This window comes from Dromiciops gliroides, chromosome 4, assembly GCF_019393635.1.
Source record: "Dromiciops gliroides isolate mDroGli1 chromosome 4, mDroGli1.pri, whole genome shotgun sequence".
Lineage (NCBI taxonomy): Eukaryota > Metazoa > Chordata > Mammalia > Microbiotheria > Microbiotheriidae > Dromiciops > Dromiciops gliroides.
Genome location: NC_057864.1, coordinates 115,288,135 through 115,308,118, shown reverse-complemented (window position 1 = coordinate 115,308,118; position 19,984 = coordinate 115,288,135). Strand labels below are relative to the sequence as shown.

Sequence of the window (19,984 nt, the reverse complement as noted above, 5' to 3'; positions counted from 1 at the left end):
ACCTATTCCTATACTTTTCATATGGTCAGGGCCCTCTGAACTGTATCCAGGCCCTCTGCTTTACCTGGTGCACAATCTCTGCATATAGCTGGTATGCTCCATCCTGCCCCTCCCACCTTCCATTTACTTTAAAGCAGAAACTCAGGTTTTTCCTCTCAACCAGGTGTTTGTATGATCTCTATTTAGCTTATGTGCATTAATATTATAGCAAAGATACTTCACAAATTGAAGTTGGTTTGGTTATAGGAAATATATAAGAAATTCCGTGCCCTCAGTGAGCATATAGTCTGGTAGTATAAAACAGGCATAAATTTAGTGCCTTAAGAAAGCTTCCAAAACTATCAGCAAATTATAAATCGTTGTGCTACAAAAGAAGCCTTAAAAGAGTTCAGAAATGTATGCCACCAGGTGAATTTATTCAGGTATGATTTCCTGGAAAGGTGAATTTTGGAGCAGGGTTTTGAATTTGGGGAGGAGAGAGAATGTCAAGATCTTTATGTGGCTTGTTGTCTTTTTCTGTAGGACTTGCCATTAGAAGAAGCTGTCCTGGAGGAGCTAACCCAGAAAGTGGCCCAGGAACATAAAGCACACAGGTGAGGGAGAGATGGAGCAGAAGGAAGATGTGGCTGTGTGGAATGAATTAACAAACAAATGAATGAGTGAACAACTTTAAAAAATGATTAAGGTCATACTTTGGGCAGAACACTAGCCCGAACACCGGGGATACAATTAGAAAAGCAAGACTCTCTCCTGTCAGAGAGCTCCCATTCTAAAAGGAGAAGACAACACTTAGATTGGGGTTCAGCTGCAAGTTAGAAGGAAAGGCCTAATTGTTCTTAGGGTCCAAAAGCAAGACATCTTTCATGTCATTTCCATTGATGAAACATTATCTGGTTCCGTGTTGAACCATTTGATGGTGCCAAGGACTTTGCTGTTGAGAGCTTTCTTTTCTGGATCTTCAGGAGCTTTGGCTACTGAGCAGTCATACCTCTGAGATATTCCAAGTTTGGTTCCAGACCACCAAAATTAAGCAAATATCACAATAAAGGGAGTCAAGTTATTTTTCGTTTGTTTGTTTCCCAGCGCATATAAAAGTTATGCTTACAGTATACTGTAATCTATTAAGTGTGTGATAGTTTCATGTCTTAAAGAAAAACAATGTATATACCTTAATTACAAAATACTTTATTGCACACACACAAAAACATGCTAACTATCACCTGAGCCTTCAGCAAGCCATAATCTTTTTGCTGTTGGAGGATCTTGCCTTGATGTTGATGGCTGCTGACTGATAAGGGTAGTGGTCGCTGAAGGTTGGGGTGGCTTTGGCAGTTTCTCAAAATAAGATAATGAAGTCTGTCACATCAATGGACTCTTCCTTTCACTTGAACACTTAGAGGCCATTGTAGAGTTATTAAGTGGCATAATTTCAATATTGCTATGTCTCAGGAAATAGGGAAGCCCACAGAGAGGGAAAGAGATGTGGCAACAGCTGGTTGTGGAGCAGTCAGAATACACACAACATTTATTATGTTTACAATAATAACATCAAAGATCACTGCTCACAGATCACCATAACAGTTGTAATAATCATAAAAAAGTTTGAAATACTGTAAGGATTACCAAAGTGTGACTCAGAAACACTATGTGAGCACATGCTATTTGGAAAAATGGTGCCAACTGACCTGCTCTATGCAGGGTAGCCACAAACCTTCCATTCGCAAAAAAGGCAATATCTGCAAAGCCCAATAAAGCAAAGTGCAATAAAACAAGGTATACCTGTATAGGGCTAGAATTAGGAGTAGTGTTAGAATTAGGGGTTGAGTTAGAATTAGGTTGTGAGTGTAGAAAGGGGCTGGTACACCAGGTAATTTCCAGTTTGTATCTATACAAATTGTTCCCCTGGTGGTTTCAGGGGCCAGGCTAGAATCTGGGCTGATATTCTGGGGGCTCTGCTATTGGAAGCTATGTTTAACAAAATCTTCAATAGAATAGATTCCTAATGTCCATACATTAGGATGTATTCACATTCATATATCCTTCTCTCTCACTTAGACCTACTCTTGCCTTGTCAGCATTTAAAACCTTCAAGTTAGGGAATCTATTTTATCCAGCTTATGAATCAGCCCCATGTTATTCACTCTTGGAGTTTTAAGTTTTGTTGGAGGTTGAATTTTAATTATTTTAACCCATAATCATCCTATTACCATAGAGTCCTTGATGGCCATTTGGCAGGAGGGAGTTGGGGAAACTTTATTCTTTCAATTTGTTCCCTGTGTTACCTGCACTGGAAACTTCCTGACATTCCCTATGCCTTGAAATCTTGGGAACATGGGCTCAAAATACTGTTTTGAGTGGATATCTCTAGTGTTAGCCATATTACCAGTAGTGACAAAGATCAAAGGGCTAGATTTGGAGGGAGATGGTAAGAATCTTTGAGTTAAGGAAGCACTGGAGAGCTTGATGTCATTGAGGACTACTTGAAGCTCTTCTAGGTTATTACAAAACAAACATACTTCCTATCCCATCCCATCCTTCCCTTCTATTGTTAGAGGGAAGATATGGTATTCCTAAACTTTCATCTTAATCCTTTGCATCCAAAAATAAAGTCTTCATATTTTTAAGGTAGTGGAGAATTATCTCAAATATAGGAAATGACTTGTGTTAGCCTTGAACAGGCTACTTCATTCTTAAGCCCATTTGACAGAATTTATTTTTAGTGTTTTCATCTTAGTGCTCTCCAAAAGATTTTTTCATAGTTCCCTTTACATTCTCCTGCTTAGTTAAAGTACACTCCAGTGAGGAGAGGTTATTGGAATTATGGAAATGGATGACCAAGTGGTGCATGATATTATTCCAACCTTGTGATGATTGCTACTCCCAAATTGAGCTAGCTAAACAACAGTTATAGAACTTGACATGATGAGGGTCAAATCTTCCACTGCCTTTGTCCTCTTTAACCGTTTCCTCCTTTTGATACTATTCTGGTTCTAGTGGAATCCTGCCAGCGGAAGCTGAACTCATGTATATCAATGAAGTGGAACGTTTGGATGGGTTTGGACAGGAAAGCTTCCCTGTGAAGGTAATGTACTCTGGCTTTTTCCTTTGTGTGGCTTTCTCGGAAGGAGAGCAGAAATTTGTAGAATGTTTTCTGAACTTTAGGAGACATGGACTATGCTGTCCTCTCTTGTATATTTTCTATGGTGCTTTGCACAGTGCCTTGCCCAGGGTAGATAATTAAAACATTCATTGAGTAAACTGTGAGGGCCAGAATTTGATATACGGAGCATTATTTGGGTGATTCACCTTAATATTGGGGTCCTGGAAATATGAGGGACCTTTTAGGTTCTCCCTCCACTCTGAACTTCCCTTTTTAGATATTTCTCCCAGGCCAATAAGAAAGGAGCCTCTAAGCTTTAGTTCACAAAAGGATCAGATTTTATTACTTGGGAATTAATTAAACAACAAAGGTGAAACTAATAAAAATCAAAGATAAGGAAATAGGAAAATAGAAATACAGATAAATATTCTTAATTCTAAGCTTAACCTATTCACTGCCCAGACCGTTCCCAATTAAGCTAGTTCAAAGGAATTTAGGGTTTTCTGTAATTAGCTCACCAAACCTGAAGTCTACAGTTGCTCGTACCGCCAGAACAGCTAACACGCCACTGCAAGGGGAGTCGCCAGACAGAGAGAGCGAACACGCCACCAGCACAAGGGCCAAGACCAAAAAGACCGAGTTCTGGAAGACGCCTTGTGTTCCAGAAGCAGCCTGCCTCCCTTCATGGAGCATTCAATCTCCCTTCCCCCAAAAAGGGAGGTTCTTCAAAAGCTGCCTATGGAGAGTTCTCCTTCTGACCTCAGTAGCATATATAACCTCGGGAGGGGCCAGGTGTGGCCCCTCCCAAATGATTCAGCTAAAACTGCGATATTAATCTTTACCACAAATAATTTTTACCACAGAATCAACTTATATCTTCTGAGATAAATAAAATTGTAGTGTCCAGTAACTACTGTGGAACAATTTTTCTTTCCAGTAAGTAAGTACTTTTTCATTTGTTCACTAATTCAGTAGACATTTGTTGAGAACCATGTTCACTGAACTCTACTAGATGCTGTGAGGGTGCAAAAAGGTATAAGATCATGGTCCCTTCCCCAAGGATCTTACAATCCAATATGGAAGACAAGATATATAAATAGCAAGTAGGCCCTGGGGAAGAAGAGAAGAAAATATTGTCTGTATCTTTAAGGTACTCACAGTCTATTGAGGGAAACAATGTGTACACATGTAAGAAAATAGAAAATATATACAACATAAATACAAAGTAATTTCGTTCATGGGGAAAAGTAGGCATCCGGCATGGCAGAGGCAGGGCATGGGATGGAGACTTTACAGCCTCAGTTAGGAGGTGTCACTTGAGCTGAACTTTAAAGAAAAATAAGGATTCTTAAAGTCAGAGATGAAATGGAAATCCATTCGAGGCATGGGGTGGGGGTGGGGGGGGAGCATCAATTTTTGCCAAAGCACAGAAGCAGAAGATGGAATGCTATATATAAGAATTAGCAAATGAAGCATAAACTGCTAGAAATGGGAGTAATATTTCGTAAACCTGGAGAAGTAGACTGGTGCCATGTTGTGAAAGGATTTAAATGCCAGAGGAATTTGTGTTTTATCCTTGGTCAATAGGGAACCAATGGAGCTTTTTGAAGAGGAGAATGATGTAGTCCAATGAGTGCTTTAGGAACCAGTTGATAGCTGTGTAGAGTGGTGGTGTTGAATTCAAATAGAAAAAGAGGCTGCTAAATTGTACATAAGGAGTGGGTCTCATATTGACTTAGTTTTAAAATGTACTATTTTTTTTTTTTTTGGTGAGGCAATTGGGGTTAAGTGACTTGCCCAGGGTCACACAGCTAGTAAGTGTTAAGTGTCTGAGGCCAGATTTGAACTCAGGTCCTCCTGAATACAGGGCCAGTGCTTTATCCACTGCACCATCTAGCTGCCCCTAAAATGTACTATTATCTATGTTTCATTGTATTTTATTTATTTTGTTAAATATTGGCCAATTACTTTTTTTTCCTAAGCAGCTATATTGATTTTATTCTGTGAGGGTGAAATTTTGGGAATCCACTAACATCAAACCATAAGGATACATACCTATACACACACACACACACACACACACACACACACACACACACGTGGATGTACGTATATATATGTATATATAATTTAAATTTTTTTCATTATTTATTTTTAACACTCTTTACATTTTTCTTTTTGCATTCCAAATACTCTCCCTTCCTCCCACTCCTCCCATACCCACCAAGAAAGCAAGCAATATCATATCAATTATATATGTGAAATCATACAAAGTATGTTTCTATCCAGTTACTTTTTTTTTTTTGCGAGGCAATGGGGGTTAAGTGACTTGCCCAGGGTCACACAGCCAGTAAGTGTCAAGTGTCTGAGGCCAGATTTGAACTCAGGAACTCCTGAATCCAGGGCCGGTGCTTTATCCACTGCACCACCCAGCCACCCCCATCCAGTTACATTTTAATCTGATTTTGGCCACTTTTGGGGGTGTATTGAGGGCTGCATGGGCCATGTACTTGACCCCTTTGCTGTAGAAGAGGGGAGAGACTTGAGGGAGGAAGACCAATTAGCAACTTATTGACATAGTCTAGGAGAGAGGTTATGGGGGCATGAACTAGCAGAGATGGAGGATAGTTGTGTGAATGGAGAGAAGGAAAAAGATATGAGACATGTTATGAACATAAAATTGACAAGATTTCACAATTAATTAGGTTGTGGTGGCGGGGTTTAGAGAGAAGGAAGAATCCAGAATTACTCTGAGGTTGTCAGCCTGAATGTTTGGAAGAATGATGGTACCCTCATCAGTAAGAGAAAAGTTAGGGAGAGAAATGGATTAATGGAAAAAGACAAAAAGTTCTGTTTTGGACATGAGTTTGAGATGCCTGTGAAACCTCCAGGTGCAAATGTCTAATTGACATTTGATGATGTAGGATTGGAACTCAGGAGAGAGACTAGGGCTGGAAGGCATTGGTGTAAAGGTTCTTATTGAATCTGTGGGTGGTAATGAGCTCACTAAGAGAGAGGATGTAGAAGAAAGATGGTCTTGGTATACACCCATGATTAAGGGGAAGAAGATGGATGAAAATTCAGCAAAGGAAACTGTGGAAGCAGATAGGTAGGAAGAAAACAAATCAGGGTCACTGTCATGAAAATTCAGAGAAGAGTGAATATCTACATGGAAAAGGTCGCTATATATTGCAAAAGGATGAAGAAGAATAGGGATAACAAAGAGTTTTTGGTATAGCGGAAAGATCGCTGGAATTGAAATTTAAAAACCAGTTATCATTACCAGAAAAATATTGGTGTCAAAAAACATGGGTCTTTGTTTCAGGGTGAAGCTTGGGGCAATATGGCAATTTCCCCAAAGCAATCCAAACCGGTTGTCCTCTTCTTCATTTCTGGGCCCAGTTTGTCTTCAATGTTATTCCAAGATGCATGTACTGATGGAAAAACTCTGTAGGCTCTCTGTCTAACTGCATTTCATAGTCTGGAAAATTGACATTCTTCATGGTGCAGAGGAGATGTCATAAAAGATATTATCAAAGGATGCCTGACTGGAAAAAGGAGATGGGCTCATTACATAGCCACAGTGGCAAGATGACCCCCAGATAGCCTTTCTTCTCATTTGGTGCCCTTTTGAGGTCAAGAGATAGAAAGAAAGGCCCTTAACATGCTGAGTGGGCCTCCTGTGAAGAATTTATGTAAGGACACAGAAAAGAGTTCTGCTGGATGCATAGGCAGAGATGGATTGTGACCTGTACCATTGGAAAGAGATTCCCACATCAGTGAGATCACGGATTCATTGAACCATAATATGAAATAACATAAAACCCAAAGCAGCCTAAGACTTTCTAGCCACACATTTACAAAATTTGTTTAAGTGTGAGGCTGCTCTTTAGGTACACACAAAACACTTATCAGCCTTTGCTGCCTGTTGAATAGTTATATGCATTTGAAAAAGTGAATCAATTAATCATTGTTATTTACTTGTTGGGCAGACACATTACTGTGCAACCACAGCAAGTAAGTGGACAAATCGCTATTATGTTGAATATGTGTAATTACAGATGGCCACCTGTGACTTCTTGGCTAATATTTGTCATCTTCTTTTTCTCATCTTTTGGCTTATGAGCATTGCTTAGTAGGTGGGATAAAACTTTTCTTTAGTTCAGTTCTATGAACCTCTTCCATTCGGTTTTGTTTGCTCTTGTTGCACTGAAAGGCATCTAACATAATACAGAGAACGCATTTTTTTTTTCAGGCAAGAGAAAGTTTTGCATCTGAGCCCAAGGCCAAGTTTGGTTTTCCTTTCCACCAGTCCCAATCCCCTCCCAATAGAAAAATGGATCTTCATTGGATACCTAAATACCACTGGCTCATTCCAATAATTTCAAACCTGACTGCAATTTCATCACAAGCATTCTACTTAGAACTGGCTTCACTGGATGGGCTATAAGTGGCCTGTTCCTCTTTGCACATGTGCAATTTGCTTTAATGAGAACTACCCATGTGCATCAGGGGGAGCCTAAGAGGGTGGCTATAGCTTGTGAAAATGGCTAAATGGTCCTTTTTCAGATTTGTTTAATTTTCTTTTGTGTCTCTGATGACCGCCCTTTGTAGGGCTGTAATCCATTTCCCCAGCAATAATGCCTTATGATGCCATCTGCAACCTACTTATATTTCAGCAGCCCACATACTGTTATGATATGCTGGGTCACTGAAAAATTAGAGGAAACTTTTCTACTCTTTCTGGAAAATTGACTTTCCAACTGCCAACTATTTTGCTTGTTTTAGACTGGGGATGGAGAGCTAATGTTTCCCCTAAGGGCTGGTTTAAAAGTTTGGATTTTTTTCCTCCACATTCTGGACTTATTAATACAAAAAGTTGTATTGAGATAGCCAGTATCAGAGAATAGCAACAGCCGAGATGTTAAGATAGACCTTGTTGTTAATGCAACCTGTGTTTCTATGTTTCTTTTAAATGGAAAAATCAATGAAAATCTCTGACACCACATCATTTTTGCAAGTAGAGAGATACTACAAATTTCTGGTGGCACTGTGATTTAGTAGAGCTTCTAATAACTCTCCTTCATAGCTTCACTTTAAGTGACTTAAGAAGAAATCTTCAAACTGTAGTATTATTAGAATCCCTGAGATGGTAGTGGTAGGGATGGCATGGTCAGAGTCAAATTAAGCCAAAGAGCAGTCTGGGGAAAAATATATGCCATCTCCTCTCCAAAAAATGTTTCTCAAGATGCTTTGGTTCCATTGCACTGCTGTATTGTCTCTGGGTAGTGCTGGTCTTTTTTGGGGGGGTGAGGCAATTGGGGTTAAATGACTTGCCCAGGGTCACATAGCTAGTAAGCGTCAAGTGTCTGAAGCCGCATTTGAACGAACACACGTCCTCCTGACTCCAGGGCTGGTGCTCTATCCACTGCGCCAACTAGCTGCCCCTGTGCTGGTCATTATTGATCTTATAAAGTAAATGGTTAGTAAATATCTTTTCTTTTTTTTTTTTTTTTTTTTGGTGAGGCAATTGGGGTTAAGTGACTTGCCCAGGGTCACATAGCTAGTAAGTGTCAAGTGTCTGAGGCCGCATTTGAACACACGTCCTCCTGACTCCAGGGCTGGTGCTCTATCCACTGTGCCGCCTAGCTGCCCCTAGTAAACATCTTAAATTGGAAAAAAAAAAAACCATATTCCTCTACTTTTTCAGAATATTAAGCATATCATCATTTACTGTCCTGTTCTAGGCATATCTCCATCTAAATCATTGGGGTAGGTGTAGGTACTTTTCATACTGACTTAATGCTTTTAAAGGTTAAAAGTGGAACCCTTTGCAAAATATGGCTTGTCGGTCTCAATGATGATTCATGGAGAATAATAGTTTCAGATAAATTGATTAAAAAGGCTAAAGGAGCATTGTCTGTAATTCTCTCCATTGTTCTGTAATTATCAGTTTCATATTCCCATCATATAACATGAAGCTCCATGGTATATGGATAGAAGGCCAACCTTGCCATGAGGAAGACCCTGGTTTAGTCAAGCCTCTCATGTGTGATCATGGGCAAGACCTTTAATCTAGTTTCTTAGTGACCCAGTGGCTCTTTAAGCCTTTAAAGTACAGATGACTTGTCGATCTGCATTGATAGAAAGAATTGCCATTCTGAAAATCCTATACTTGGGTGAAAGCACGGGTTCAGTTCTGTATTTTCTTCCCAAAAATTACATACACATACATATACATACATATCAGAGAATGTGGAATATTAGAGTTAGATATTATCTAACTTTTTATTTTACAGTGGAACTGAGACGCCTAGATATTATATTATTTTTCCATTCATGACCATTTCTGTGATATCAGGAACATTTGTTCTTTTCATTCCTTCTACCCATGCCTATTTTCTATACATTCTTCTATACATTCTTCTATACATCTTCTATACATTCTACATTTAAAGCTATCCTTTTTCTTGAAACATATTTTCTCTGCCTGTTCATAAGTCTCTTAAAAAATATACATTCCCTTGAACCATTTTCCATATTTACTACCATGTTAACTTCTCTATTCTAGTCATTTTTAGATTTGCTCTTGTTCAGATCTGATTTTTTATTTTATTTTTGTTTTTTTGGTTGTTTTTTTGTTTTGTTTTGTTTTGATGGGGCAGTGAGGGTTAAGTGACTTTCCCAGGGTCACACAACTAGTAAGTGTCAAGTGTCTGAGGCTGGATTTGAAATCAGGTCTTCCTGAATCCAGGGCCGGTGCTTTATCCACCTAGCTGCCCCCAGATCTACATCGAGGTACTGCTTCATTTACTGGAAGCCTTCCTTTGGTTCCCTACATATTTCTTGGGGCTACCAGTGGGGCTACTGGGTTGTCTACCAATCATCTCATTCTTTTTATCTTTTAAAACTTATTTTTTAATTAATCAAAATTCACCTTCCCTCCCTCCTATTGACCCTCCCCTATTGAAAAAGAAAAACAACCCCCTTGTAATAAATATATATAGTCAAGCAAAACAAATCCTCAAATTTAGTCATGTCCAAAAGAATATTTGGATTGCATGCTTCATCATGAGTGTTTTGGAATTTTTGTTGGTTATTGATTAGAGAACTTAAGTCTTTCGAAGTGATTTGTCTTTAAAATGTGATTGTTGGGCAGCTAGGTGGCTCAGTGGATAGAGCACCAGCCCTGGATTCAGGAGGACCTGAGTTCAAATCCGGCCTCAGGCACTTTACACTTTCTAGCTGTGTGACCCTAGGCAAGTCACAACCCCAATTGCCTCACCCAAAAAGAAGTAAATAAATAAGTGTGATTGTTGTGGTATAAATTGTTTTTGTTTCTCCTCATTTCCCTCTATATCAGTTCATATAAGTCTTTTCAGGTTTCCTTTTATAATTTCTTTCAACACATTCCATCACATTCATATATTATAACATGTTCATCCATTCTCCAGTTGAAGGGCAGCGCTTAGGTTCCAGTTCTTTAACACCACTAAGAGAGGTGTTATAAATATTGTTGTACGCATGGATCCTTTTCCTCTTTCTTTGTTCTCTTTGGATCATAGACCTAGCTGGTATCACCAGGTCAAAGGGTATGTATAGTTTAGTAAGTTTCAGAGCATAATTCCAATTCCAAAACCAGAATGGCCTGATCAATTCACAGCTCCATCAACAGTTGACCAATGTCTTGGTTTTCTCAGAGGCTCTCCAGTGTTTTCATTTTTTTGGGGGGGGGGGTGGTGGTGGATCGACTAATGATTGTGAGGTAGAATTCCATCATTGTCTTAACTTCTAAATTTTAGTGATCCTTTTCATATGCTTATTGATAAATAACTAGATTTCTTCCCTTAAAAACTGAAAACTGCTTGTTCATATCCTTTGAACACTTATCAATTAGGAATTCATATAAACTTGTATAAGTTCCCTATATATGTTATAAATGTTTACCAGTGCTCTAGAGATTCCCCCCCATTTACTTGCTTCTTTTCTAATTTGAGCTAAATTAGTTTTTTATGCAAAAACTTTTAAAGTTTTATATGCTCAAAATTGTCCATTTCACCTTCTGTCATGCTTTCTATTTCTTGTTTGGACATGAACTCTCTTACCTTAGCCAAAAATCTGTCAGGAAATTTCTTCCTTGTTCTTCTAATTTGTAGATGATGTCACCTTTATGTCTAAATTGTGTACCCATTTGGAGTTTGTATGTGGTGTGAGATCTTGGTCTGTCATTTCTTGTTCCTGAGATGTAACTGGTCACCTCCTTTCCTGGTTCTGTATGTTCTTGATGATGGAAGCATGGCAGTAGCCAACTAACTTTTGGTCAAGCTCTCCAGTGAGGGTGGCCATATTGTCTCCCAGCAGACTGATGGGTAGGATGCCCAAATCTGGAATATTTGCATTGTACTTCAAGGAAACCAATGTTCTCTTTTACCAAACATATCCTTTGAATTCTTTTTTTTTTCCTTTCAGGATAATCATGGAAACAATGTACACCTGGGTGTTTTCTTCATGGGAATTTTTGTGAGGAACAGAATTGGAAGGCAACTGTCAATACACAGGTAGGGCTGGCTTGACAGCTTTTGGTTTCTGTTTCTTTTTCCTGTGATTCTTAAAATAATGAAGTTAAAGGATTGAAATTTGTTATCTGAGTTGCTCAGTAGAGAAACCCAGTTCTTTAATCTGTGGCTCAGGAAGATGGATTTCTTTCTGCATTGGTAAGGGAAGCTCTTTGTATGATTGAGCGGTTATAGGGAAATTGGCCTTCCCTTTCTGTCTGAGAGCACTGGAAAAAGGGCTTTCTCCTCTTTCCCCTTGGATTCAAGGAGCTCATATTTATACTCTACAGTGCTGAAAGAGGATAATTGGGTTCTGAGTCTGGATTGCAAGCACAATGCCTTTTAGTTAGTTGGGGCTTATTCAGTGTCTGTTGAATTGGATTAAGTTGGCTAATTGAGGGGAGGGGAATGATGATAATTGCTCTTATTTATATAATACTATAAGGTTTGTAAAAGCTTTTTATGTATATTATCTCATTTGATCTTCACAAAAACCCTGTGGAGTAGCTGTTATTATTCCCAGAAAGGACAGTTAGTAAGTATCTAATAAGGGAAGTACTACAGTGTAGTAAGAACACATCCTCTTCAATAAGAAAGACCAACATTCAAATCCTGCCTTGGATGCTTGTAAAGCTAGATAGCATCTTAGGACCCTTCCAGCTTGAGATCTAGGATCCTTTGTCTGAGAATTCAAACCTGAGTCCTTCCGATGCCAAGGCTAATGCTCTATCTACTAAGCCACATTGCCTTCCCTAAACAACTTGATTATCAAAAGGGAGACTACCCATTTTGTTCGTTATTCATAAAGATGTTTTACCCTTTGCCCACCGATCAGAAAGCACTTGAGATTCTAGTTAAGTCCTTTCAAATGTGTACAACTCTTCGTGATACCATTTAGAGTGGTTTGCCATTTCCTTCTGCAGTGCATTTTACAGATAAGGAAATTGAAGCAAATAGGGTTAAGTGACTTGGCCAGGGTCATACAGCTAGTAAATGTCTAAGGCCAGATTTGAACTCAGGAAAATGAGTCTTCCTGACTTCAGACCAAATACTCTATCCACTGAGCCACCTAGCTGCCCTGAGATTCTAGTTACATTAGTAGTATCTTTATCTCCTAATGATGACTATGGTGGCAATGAGGGGCCATCTTTGTATCAAAAGCAGATGACTGATGCTACTGACTTGTTTTAGTGTTGTAGGTGCACAAGATGATAAAACCAGAGTGGGTTGGGGCCTCCTGCCGTCTAGACAAACCCTTTTCCTTCTTTTTTTTATTGTTCACAATTATTCTTTTTTAAAAAATATTCATCACTACAATTACCCTAAGAAGAAAAGGAATACTTTTGAGCACTTTTATTGAAAAATTTAAGGACTACTTTTATAGTAAGTCTTCTCATAACTTAATTATGTATCAAGTAACCATAGGCAGATAGCAAGTAATGGAGAGAATTCAGCCACTAATCAAACAGCAGATCTGAGGCCAAAAATGAAAATAATTTCAATACAACTCTTCACAGTTATTTAGCCAACATGAGAAAAAAATGTTTAATTTGTGGAGAAAGGAAGGAATGTCAGTGAGAATAAAGACTTTATTATGTTGATTCAGGATGGGGTCATTACCAAATAAATTTTGGAGAAGGGGTTAAGGGACTTGCCCATTGTCACAGTGGTAGTGAGTGTCCTGGGTGGGATTTTAACTAACAAGTTTTCTGACTGTGCTCCATGAAGTACCTTTCTCTAAGCTCTTTTTAGGCTGATCTGTAGTGCTGCTCTAACACCCTTATTATGCTAATAAATAAAGGAATATTGTGGAGGTAGCCAGTTATTATCATTGTTTGGAAGGGGAAGAGTCTAAAACACTCCTCTTTTCTTGTTAGGTAACTGAATCACCTAGTGGCCAGGGAATAGATGTCTGTAGCCATTTTCCAGTTCTGAATAAATTAGACTGTCAGCAAATAATTATCGAGCATTGAGATGGGATACATGATTATGGATTCGATATTGGCAAAGTGGAGACAATGCTGGATGTGAGAATTGTGAAAATCTGTTTGGCGATTTGGATTTATGTCTAACTAGCTTTTTGAGCTTAGGCAACTTCTGTACCTTTCTGTATCTGTTTCCTTATCTCTCTAGTCAGGAAACTACAGTAGCTTCCTGTTGCTCCAGGAACCAATACAGACAGCTCTGTTTGGCATTCAAAGCCCTTCATAACCTGGCCCCTCCTACCTTTCCAGTCTTCTTAAACCTTACTCCACAACACATACTCTCCAATCCATTGACACTGGCCTCCTGCCTGTTCTGGGAATAAGACACTCCATCTCTTGGCTCTAGGCATTTTCTCTGGCTGGCTGTCTTTCATGCTTCAAATGTTCTCCCTCCTCCTCTTTGCCTCCTGGCTTTCTTTGTCTCAACCAAAATCCTGCCTCCTATAGGAAGCCTTCATCAACCCCAGTCTGTTCTTCAACCCCTCTTATTTCTAGCACCTTCCCTCTCTTAATTATTTCCTATTTGTCCTGAATGTAGCTTGCTTTGTATATATTTGTTTGTATGTTGCCCATCAGATGGTAAACTCCTTGAAAGAAATGGACTCTTTCCTTTTTTTTTTTTTTGTATTCCCTGCACTTAGCACAGTTCCTGGCACATAGTAGGTACTTAATGATAATTGATCTAAGATGGGCATAGATTGCCTCAGCAACTTTACAGGATGGAATAAGGATCAAATTAGATGTGTATAAAATTGCTTTTAAATGATATAATGTTCTCTTTAAACAAGATATTATTATTATTATTATTATTATTCGAGTAGACTTTTAAGCCTTTCCAATGCTGCTGATTGAAGATGTTACATTATAACCTGTATATCCTTTCCTGCGATTTTCTTCCTCTGTGCAGTTCCCCAAGTTGTTTATGCTGCTTGTCTTTGATTCCTCTGTATCTGTGGCCGGTATACTCTCATGTTATTTTATTTGTTAATTTTGTTGCTGTGTTTTTTTTTCTTTTGTGATTTTGGGGGTAATTTTTACAGATTCCTTTGTATAGTAAACTGAATTTGTACCCAAGTGTTTCTCTCTCTCCCTCCCCCTAGAAGCAAGTGTTAAGTATAATGAATTTCATTTGACAGTGTTTTTACTGTACATTACAAATACCTGCAATATGGGGTTATGTAGTGTTTCCTCCTAGACTGTATTTACTGTAAATGTTTTTAAGAAAATGTTGGGACCTCCCTTTCACTTGACATATTCAGTAGGCATCCTCACTCAAAAGACATATTAGCAACACTTATGATCGCCTTTATAGTAGGAGTTCTTTAAGCTATTTGTTGGGGAAAGGGGTTTTTTTTTTGTTTGTTTGTTTTGTTTTTGGTTTGGTTTGGTTTGGTTTGGTTTTAATTTGCTTGAACTTAAGCCTTAAGGTGAAGTTAGGTCTGTGAACATATGTATGTAAAATCTAAGCTTGTGTGAAGGGACTTTGATTTTTGTCTTTGTATGCCCAGTCTGGCCAGATCATAGGCTCCTGAATTGTTGTTAATGGATATATTAAACTGGGAGAAAGAAGGGTGGCTCAGCAAAAGCTGGGTCTTACTCTAAAACATGCTTGGAGCCTTGCTTATGGGCATGAGACCTAGAACTATCAATCAATAAACATTTATTAAGTACCTACTATGTGTCGGGCACTGTGATAAGTGCTGGGAATACAAAGAGACAAAACAGTTCCTACCCTTAAGGAACTTACACTCAGTAGCATCTTCTCCCCCTCCATCTTCAAATTTGATTGAGCATCTCCTTTCTCTGCCTTACTTTAAATCCCCTGTTTCATAAGACATTCCATTTTATTTTGGCAATCAATCAATAGACATTTATTAAACACCTTCAATCTTTCAGATATTATGCTAAGTATTGAGGAGACTATGGACAAATAAACAGAGGAGTGAATGAACAAATGAACTAGCAAATGAATGAATGAATAAATAAATAAATGACTAAATAAAGACAAAAGATATTTCTTACTCTCAAAGAGTTCACATTCTAATGGGAGAGACAACATGCAAACAACTGTGGACAAACTTGCCAATCATCTTGACTTTTTGTCTTGCCACTGGGTTCCAATGACTCTGGAAGAAAGAATGAGGATGACTTTGCACAACTCTTCCTCACTTAAAGCTATTTCACATGCAAGTCGAGACATCACCCCATGATGTCATTGGTCCTGTTCTAAAACAAAGGATGAACAACAGTACATAAACTGAAAATAATCCACAGAGGGAAGGCACTAGAATTAAAGGATTCCTGAAAAAGTGGGATATTAGCTGGGACTTGAAGAAAGCCAGGAGCAGAGATGGGAAGGGGGAAAATTCCAGACATTGAGGACAGTCAGTGAAAATGCCCATAATGTGTTTATGTAACTTCTAGAAATTTAATATCTTATTGAATACTGACCAGGTACAAGCATTAGTGAGCTTGACTATATCAGTGGGCTAGCAAAAAATTAGTCTGGGTTCTTGTGCTTAGATATACACAGTCTAGAGTCCTGACTGAATGATGTGTTCATCCATCATTAAAAAGCAAGAACTTCCTGGAAGGCAGTAGAAATGAATAAATAAACACAAAAGACTTTAAAAAAGATCACCTACTTTTTCAACCTAGGATAGTTAAAAACAAAGCACAAGAAATACTGTCTCTTATGTGGCAGAATGAATTCTTATTCAAGGGAATTAGTCATGGAGGGGAAGCAAAATATATATGAGCATATAATGCATAATATATGCATAATATGTGAAGCAAATACAATATATGAATAGATAATGAAGTAGATAAAATATATTTATACAAATAATAAATAATTTTGTTAAATGAATAATAAATAAAAGATTTCTGCCTGTAGAGTCATTGGGCTTGGGTTCAAATTACAGAGATAGCTGGGTGGTACAGTGGATAAAGCAATGGGCCTGAAGTTAGGATAAACCTGAGTTCAAATCTAGCCTCAGCTATTTACTAGCTGTATTACCTTGGACAAGTCACCTAACCTTTGTCTGCCTCAATTTCCTCATTTTTAATCTAGGAACCATAATGATACCTATTCCAAGGAATTGTTGTGAAGATAAAATGAGATAATATTTGTAAAATACTTTGCAACGTTCAAATTCTATCAAAGTGCTAGCTACTATTATTCTGTCTCTCATCCATACTACTTGTGTGATATTGGGCAAAGCATTGAGTCTCTCTGGGTCTCTTTTTCCTCATCTATAAAATGAAGGGGTTACACTAGATGGATTCTAAATCCTCTTCTAATTCTCTATATATTAGCTATTCCAATTTAAAAATATTTATAAGAGGAATCGTAAATTGCAATAAACTATTTTTGAATATTATGGAACTAATAATTCCTTGATGTATGTACTAAATGTATATTTATTTAGCATCCTAAAACTGGAAGGAACCTTTGAGATCATCTAGTCTAACCCTCTCATCTAATTTATGTTTTCTGTTTTAAGATAGTCACAATTTTTCATAAAAAATTTAGATTTCTTGGAAGAAAATATTTTATACATGCATGCATGCATTCATGTGTATACATGTATGTATACACAATATGTGTATGCATAAATATGTATGTGTGTATATGTTTTATATATGTATATAAGGGGAATGTAATGGAAAGGAATCAGAGATTTGATTTTCTTCTCATTTTTCTTTTAGTAGCATTATATGTGTTTCTTTTAAAAAATTAATGCTTTTTCCTTTTTCATCATATTCCTTTCCAAATATACCTCTCTTCTTCCTCTACCCAGCAAGTGTTCCCTTGATTTGTTGTTATTGTGTTGCTTCAGTTGTGTCTAACTCTCTGTTATCCTATTTGGGGTTTTCTTGGCAAAGATTCTGGAATGGTTTGCCATTTCCTGGTCTAGATCATTTTACAGATGAAGAAACTGAGGCAAATTGAGATTTAAGTGACTTGCCCAGGGTCATATAAATAGAAATGTCTGAGGTCAGATTTGAACTCATGAGTCTTTCTGATTCCAAGCCTAGCACTCTGTCCACCGTGCCTGATTTCAAAGATTAAAAAACAACCACCACAACAAAAACACTTCAGGAAAACATACTAATACATGGCCCACATCTAACAGAATATGCATAATTAACACTAATGGAGTTCCACCTTTTTAACCAAAGTGTAGTTTTTTTTTTTAATCTCTTCTCTGGGGTTAAGCTTAGCCATTATAATAGTTATACAATGTTCAGCTTATAAATATGTTTTCTAAAATGAGACTAAATACTGTTAGCCTAGGTGATATGGTAGATAGGATGCTAGATTTGGAATCAGGAAGACCTGAATTCATATCCTGCCTTATACACTTACTAGCTGTGTGACCCTGGGCAAATTGTTGAATTTCTCCGATGTCTCAGTTTCCTTATCTGCAAAATCAGGATAATATTTTGCATCTATTCCTTAGGTTTGTGAGGATCAAATGAAATTATGTGCTAAATTTTAAGGCATAGCAAACCTTAAGTGTCCCATAAGTCCTATTATTACTTTCTGATGCTAGCTGGAAGCAGCTCTGGTCAAACTCAATTATGTCTTTTTTGTTTAGGTGGAATGATATTGGCAACATCACACATAACAAGTCTACCATCCTATTGGAGCTAATCAACAAAGAAGAGACGGCCCTCTTTCACACAGTAAGCAATTCACTCACACTGCTGCTCTTTAAAGACAGATATATGTTAGACTGTCTAGCACAGCTGCTGCCTAGCATCCTATAGTACGTATATAGTAAACATTTATTGAATTCAATCATCATCTGAATTCCATAAACTAAATGGATTTTCTTGTCATGAGCCAATGAGCCTGCATTCAGAAAGACAGTGTAGAAAGGGTAGGATGTTCCTCCTTCTTTCCAGATTTTGCCTTCCAAGTGTATTGTTACTGAAGCTTAGACTCAGTAACCATAAAAAACTATCTATAGTATTCTAGGTACCGTAGCTGACTTGTAAGCCCTTGGTTAGGATTCCTGAATGCTTCTTCTTTGTAGTAGATCATGTTCTCTGGTGTGTCACATTCACTTGTACCAATCCTCCTCCAGTTACAGGCTTCATCAGGTCATCCCCTGGTTGGGTTACACCATATTTGCTTTCCCTAGCTGAACTGAGCTATGATGGATTTTTTTTTTTCATTGTGCCCCAGAGGCTGATCTGAATAAAGTAAGTGGGTTAATTGATCCTCCATGGAACTCCTGGCTTAGGTCTTAGACTTCACCCGCCTCACCTTTCTGCCTTAAATTTCATGATGGCTACTGTTTGTATTATATGTTTGTTTCCTTATTTTTGAAGCAATCCAATGGAAGCATGTGAACCTAATGCTTTATGCATAATAGTTCCTTCAGCAACCTCTAGACTCCCCCATGGTAGAACTTCTTGGTTAGGGGAGAGGAGATATATGTATCATACACAGTTTAGAAGGTAGTCATAGTGGAATGCATGCGTAATCAAATGAATGTTTACTTTCCCCCTCTGTCTGCTGTTTTGTTTTGAAAGGATGATATTGAAAATGCCAAATACATTTCTCGGTTGTTTGCTACAAGACACAAGTTTTACAAGCAGAACAAAATCTGTACTGAGTAAGTAAATATGTGTCCTCTTCTCCCTTGAGGGTTTTGTTTCATTGGGCTTTTTTTTTTTCTTTTAGTGATCTTTCTCTATTCCACATCTCTCTTTGTACCATTCCCTCCTATCATCTCATGATACTCTTACCAGAAGTCAAAGGAGCAGCAGGCCAATACTAGGTAGTCAGGAACTTTCAGAGTCAATTATTGTCTAATCCAAAGCTTCTTAAACTGTGGGTTGTGACCCTCTGTGGGGTCACATAACTGAATGTGGGGATGGCAAAAGTTTTGGCAGTAAATGTTTGATTTGTATACCTAATTTCTATAGCTACCTACCCCGAGTCATGTAAAAATTTCTCAGGCGAAAAGGGGTTGCAAATAGAAAAAGTTTAAGAAACCCTGGTCTAATCTATGTGAGATTATATAAGGGGGGGGTGGAGAATGCATTTTATGAGCTTAACTGCTTACACTGTTGTGTGTGCATGTTAGCCTTCCTTTTCCACCCTCTTGCTTTAGGCATGTGCATTCTCCAACCCCCCCCCCCCACACACACACACACAGACACATACATCTGCACTGACAAAACTTCCTGATTTTGGAATGGCTGAGTTACTCAAAATTTCCTAGGGTGCCTCACAGTGTCAAGCATGGAGTATATTCAAAAGTTGTGAAGTGAGGAGCCAATTTGAAAGAAAAGAAGCCCCTGTCATCTTCATCACAGTTTCACTT

At 38.1% G+C, this 19,984-nt stretch overlaps 1 protein-coding gene across 1 annotated transcript in view; it reads left to right on the top strand.

The window, feature by feature from the left end:
- PTPN14 (protein tyrosine phosphatase non-receptor type 14) overlaps positions 1-19,984 on the top strand; it is a 253,978-nt gene that overhangs the window by 177,492 nt on the left and 56,502 nt on the right. The window contains exons 7-11 of the mRNA XM_043963036.1: positions 523-593; positions 2,995-3,082; positions 11,570-11,658; positions 18,245-18,332; positions 19,188-19,270. Of these exons, the coding sequence (XP_043818971.1) occupies positions 523-593; positions 2,995-3,082; positions 11,570-11,658; positions 18,245-18,332; positions 19,188-19,270 (419 nt within the window). The remainder of the gene's footprint in view (positions 1-522; positions 594-2,994; positions 3,083-11,569; positions 11,659-18,244; positions 18,333-19,187; positions 19,271-19,984) is intronic.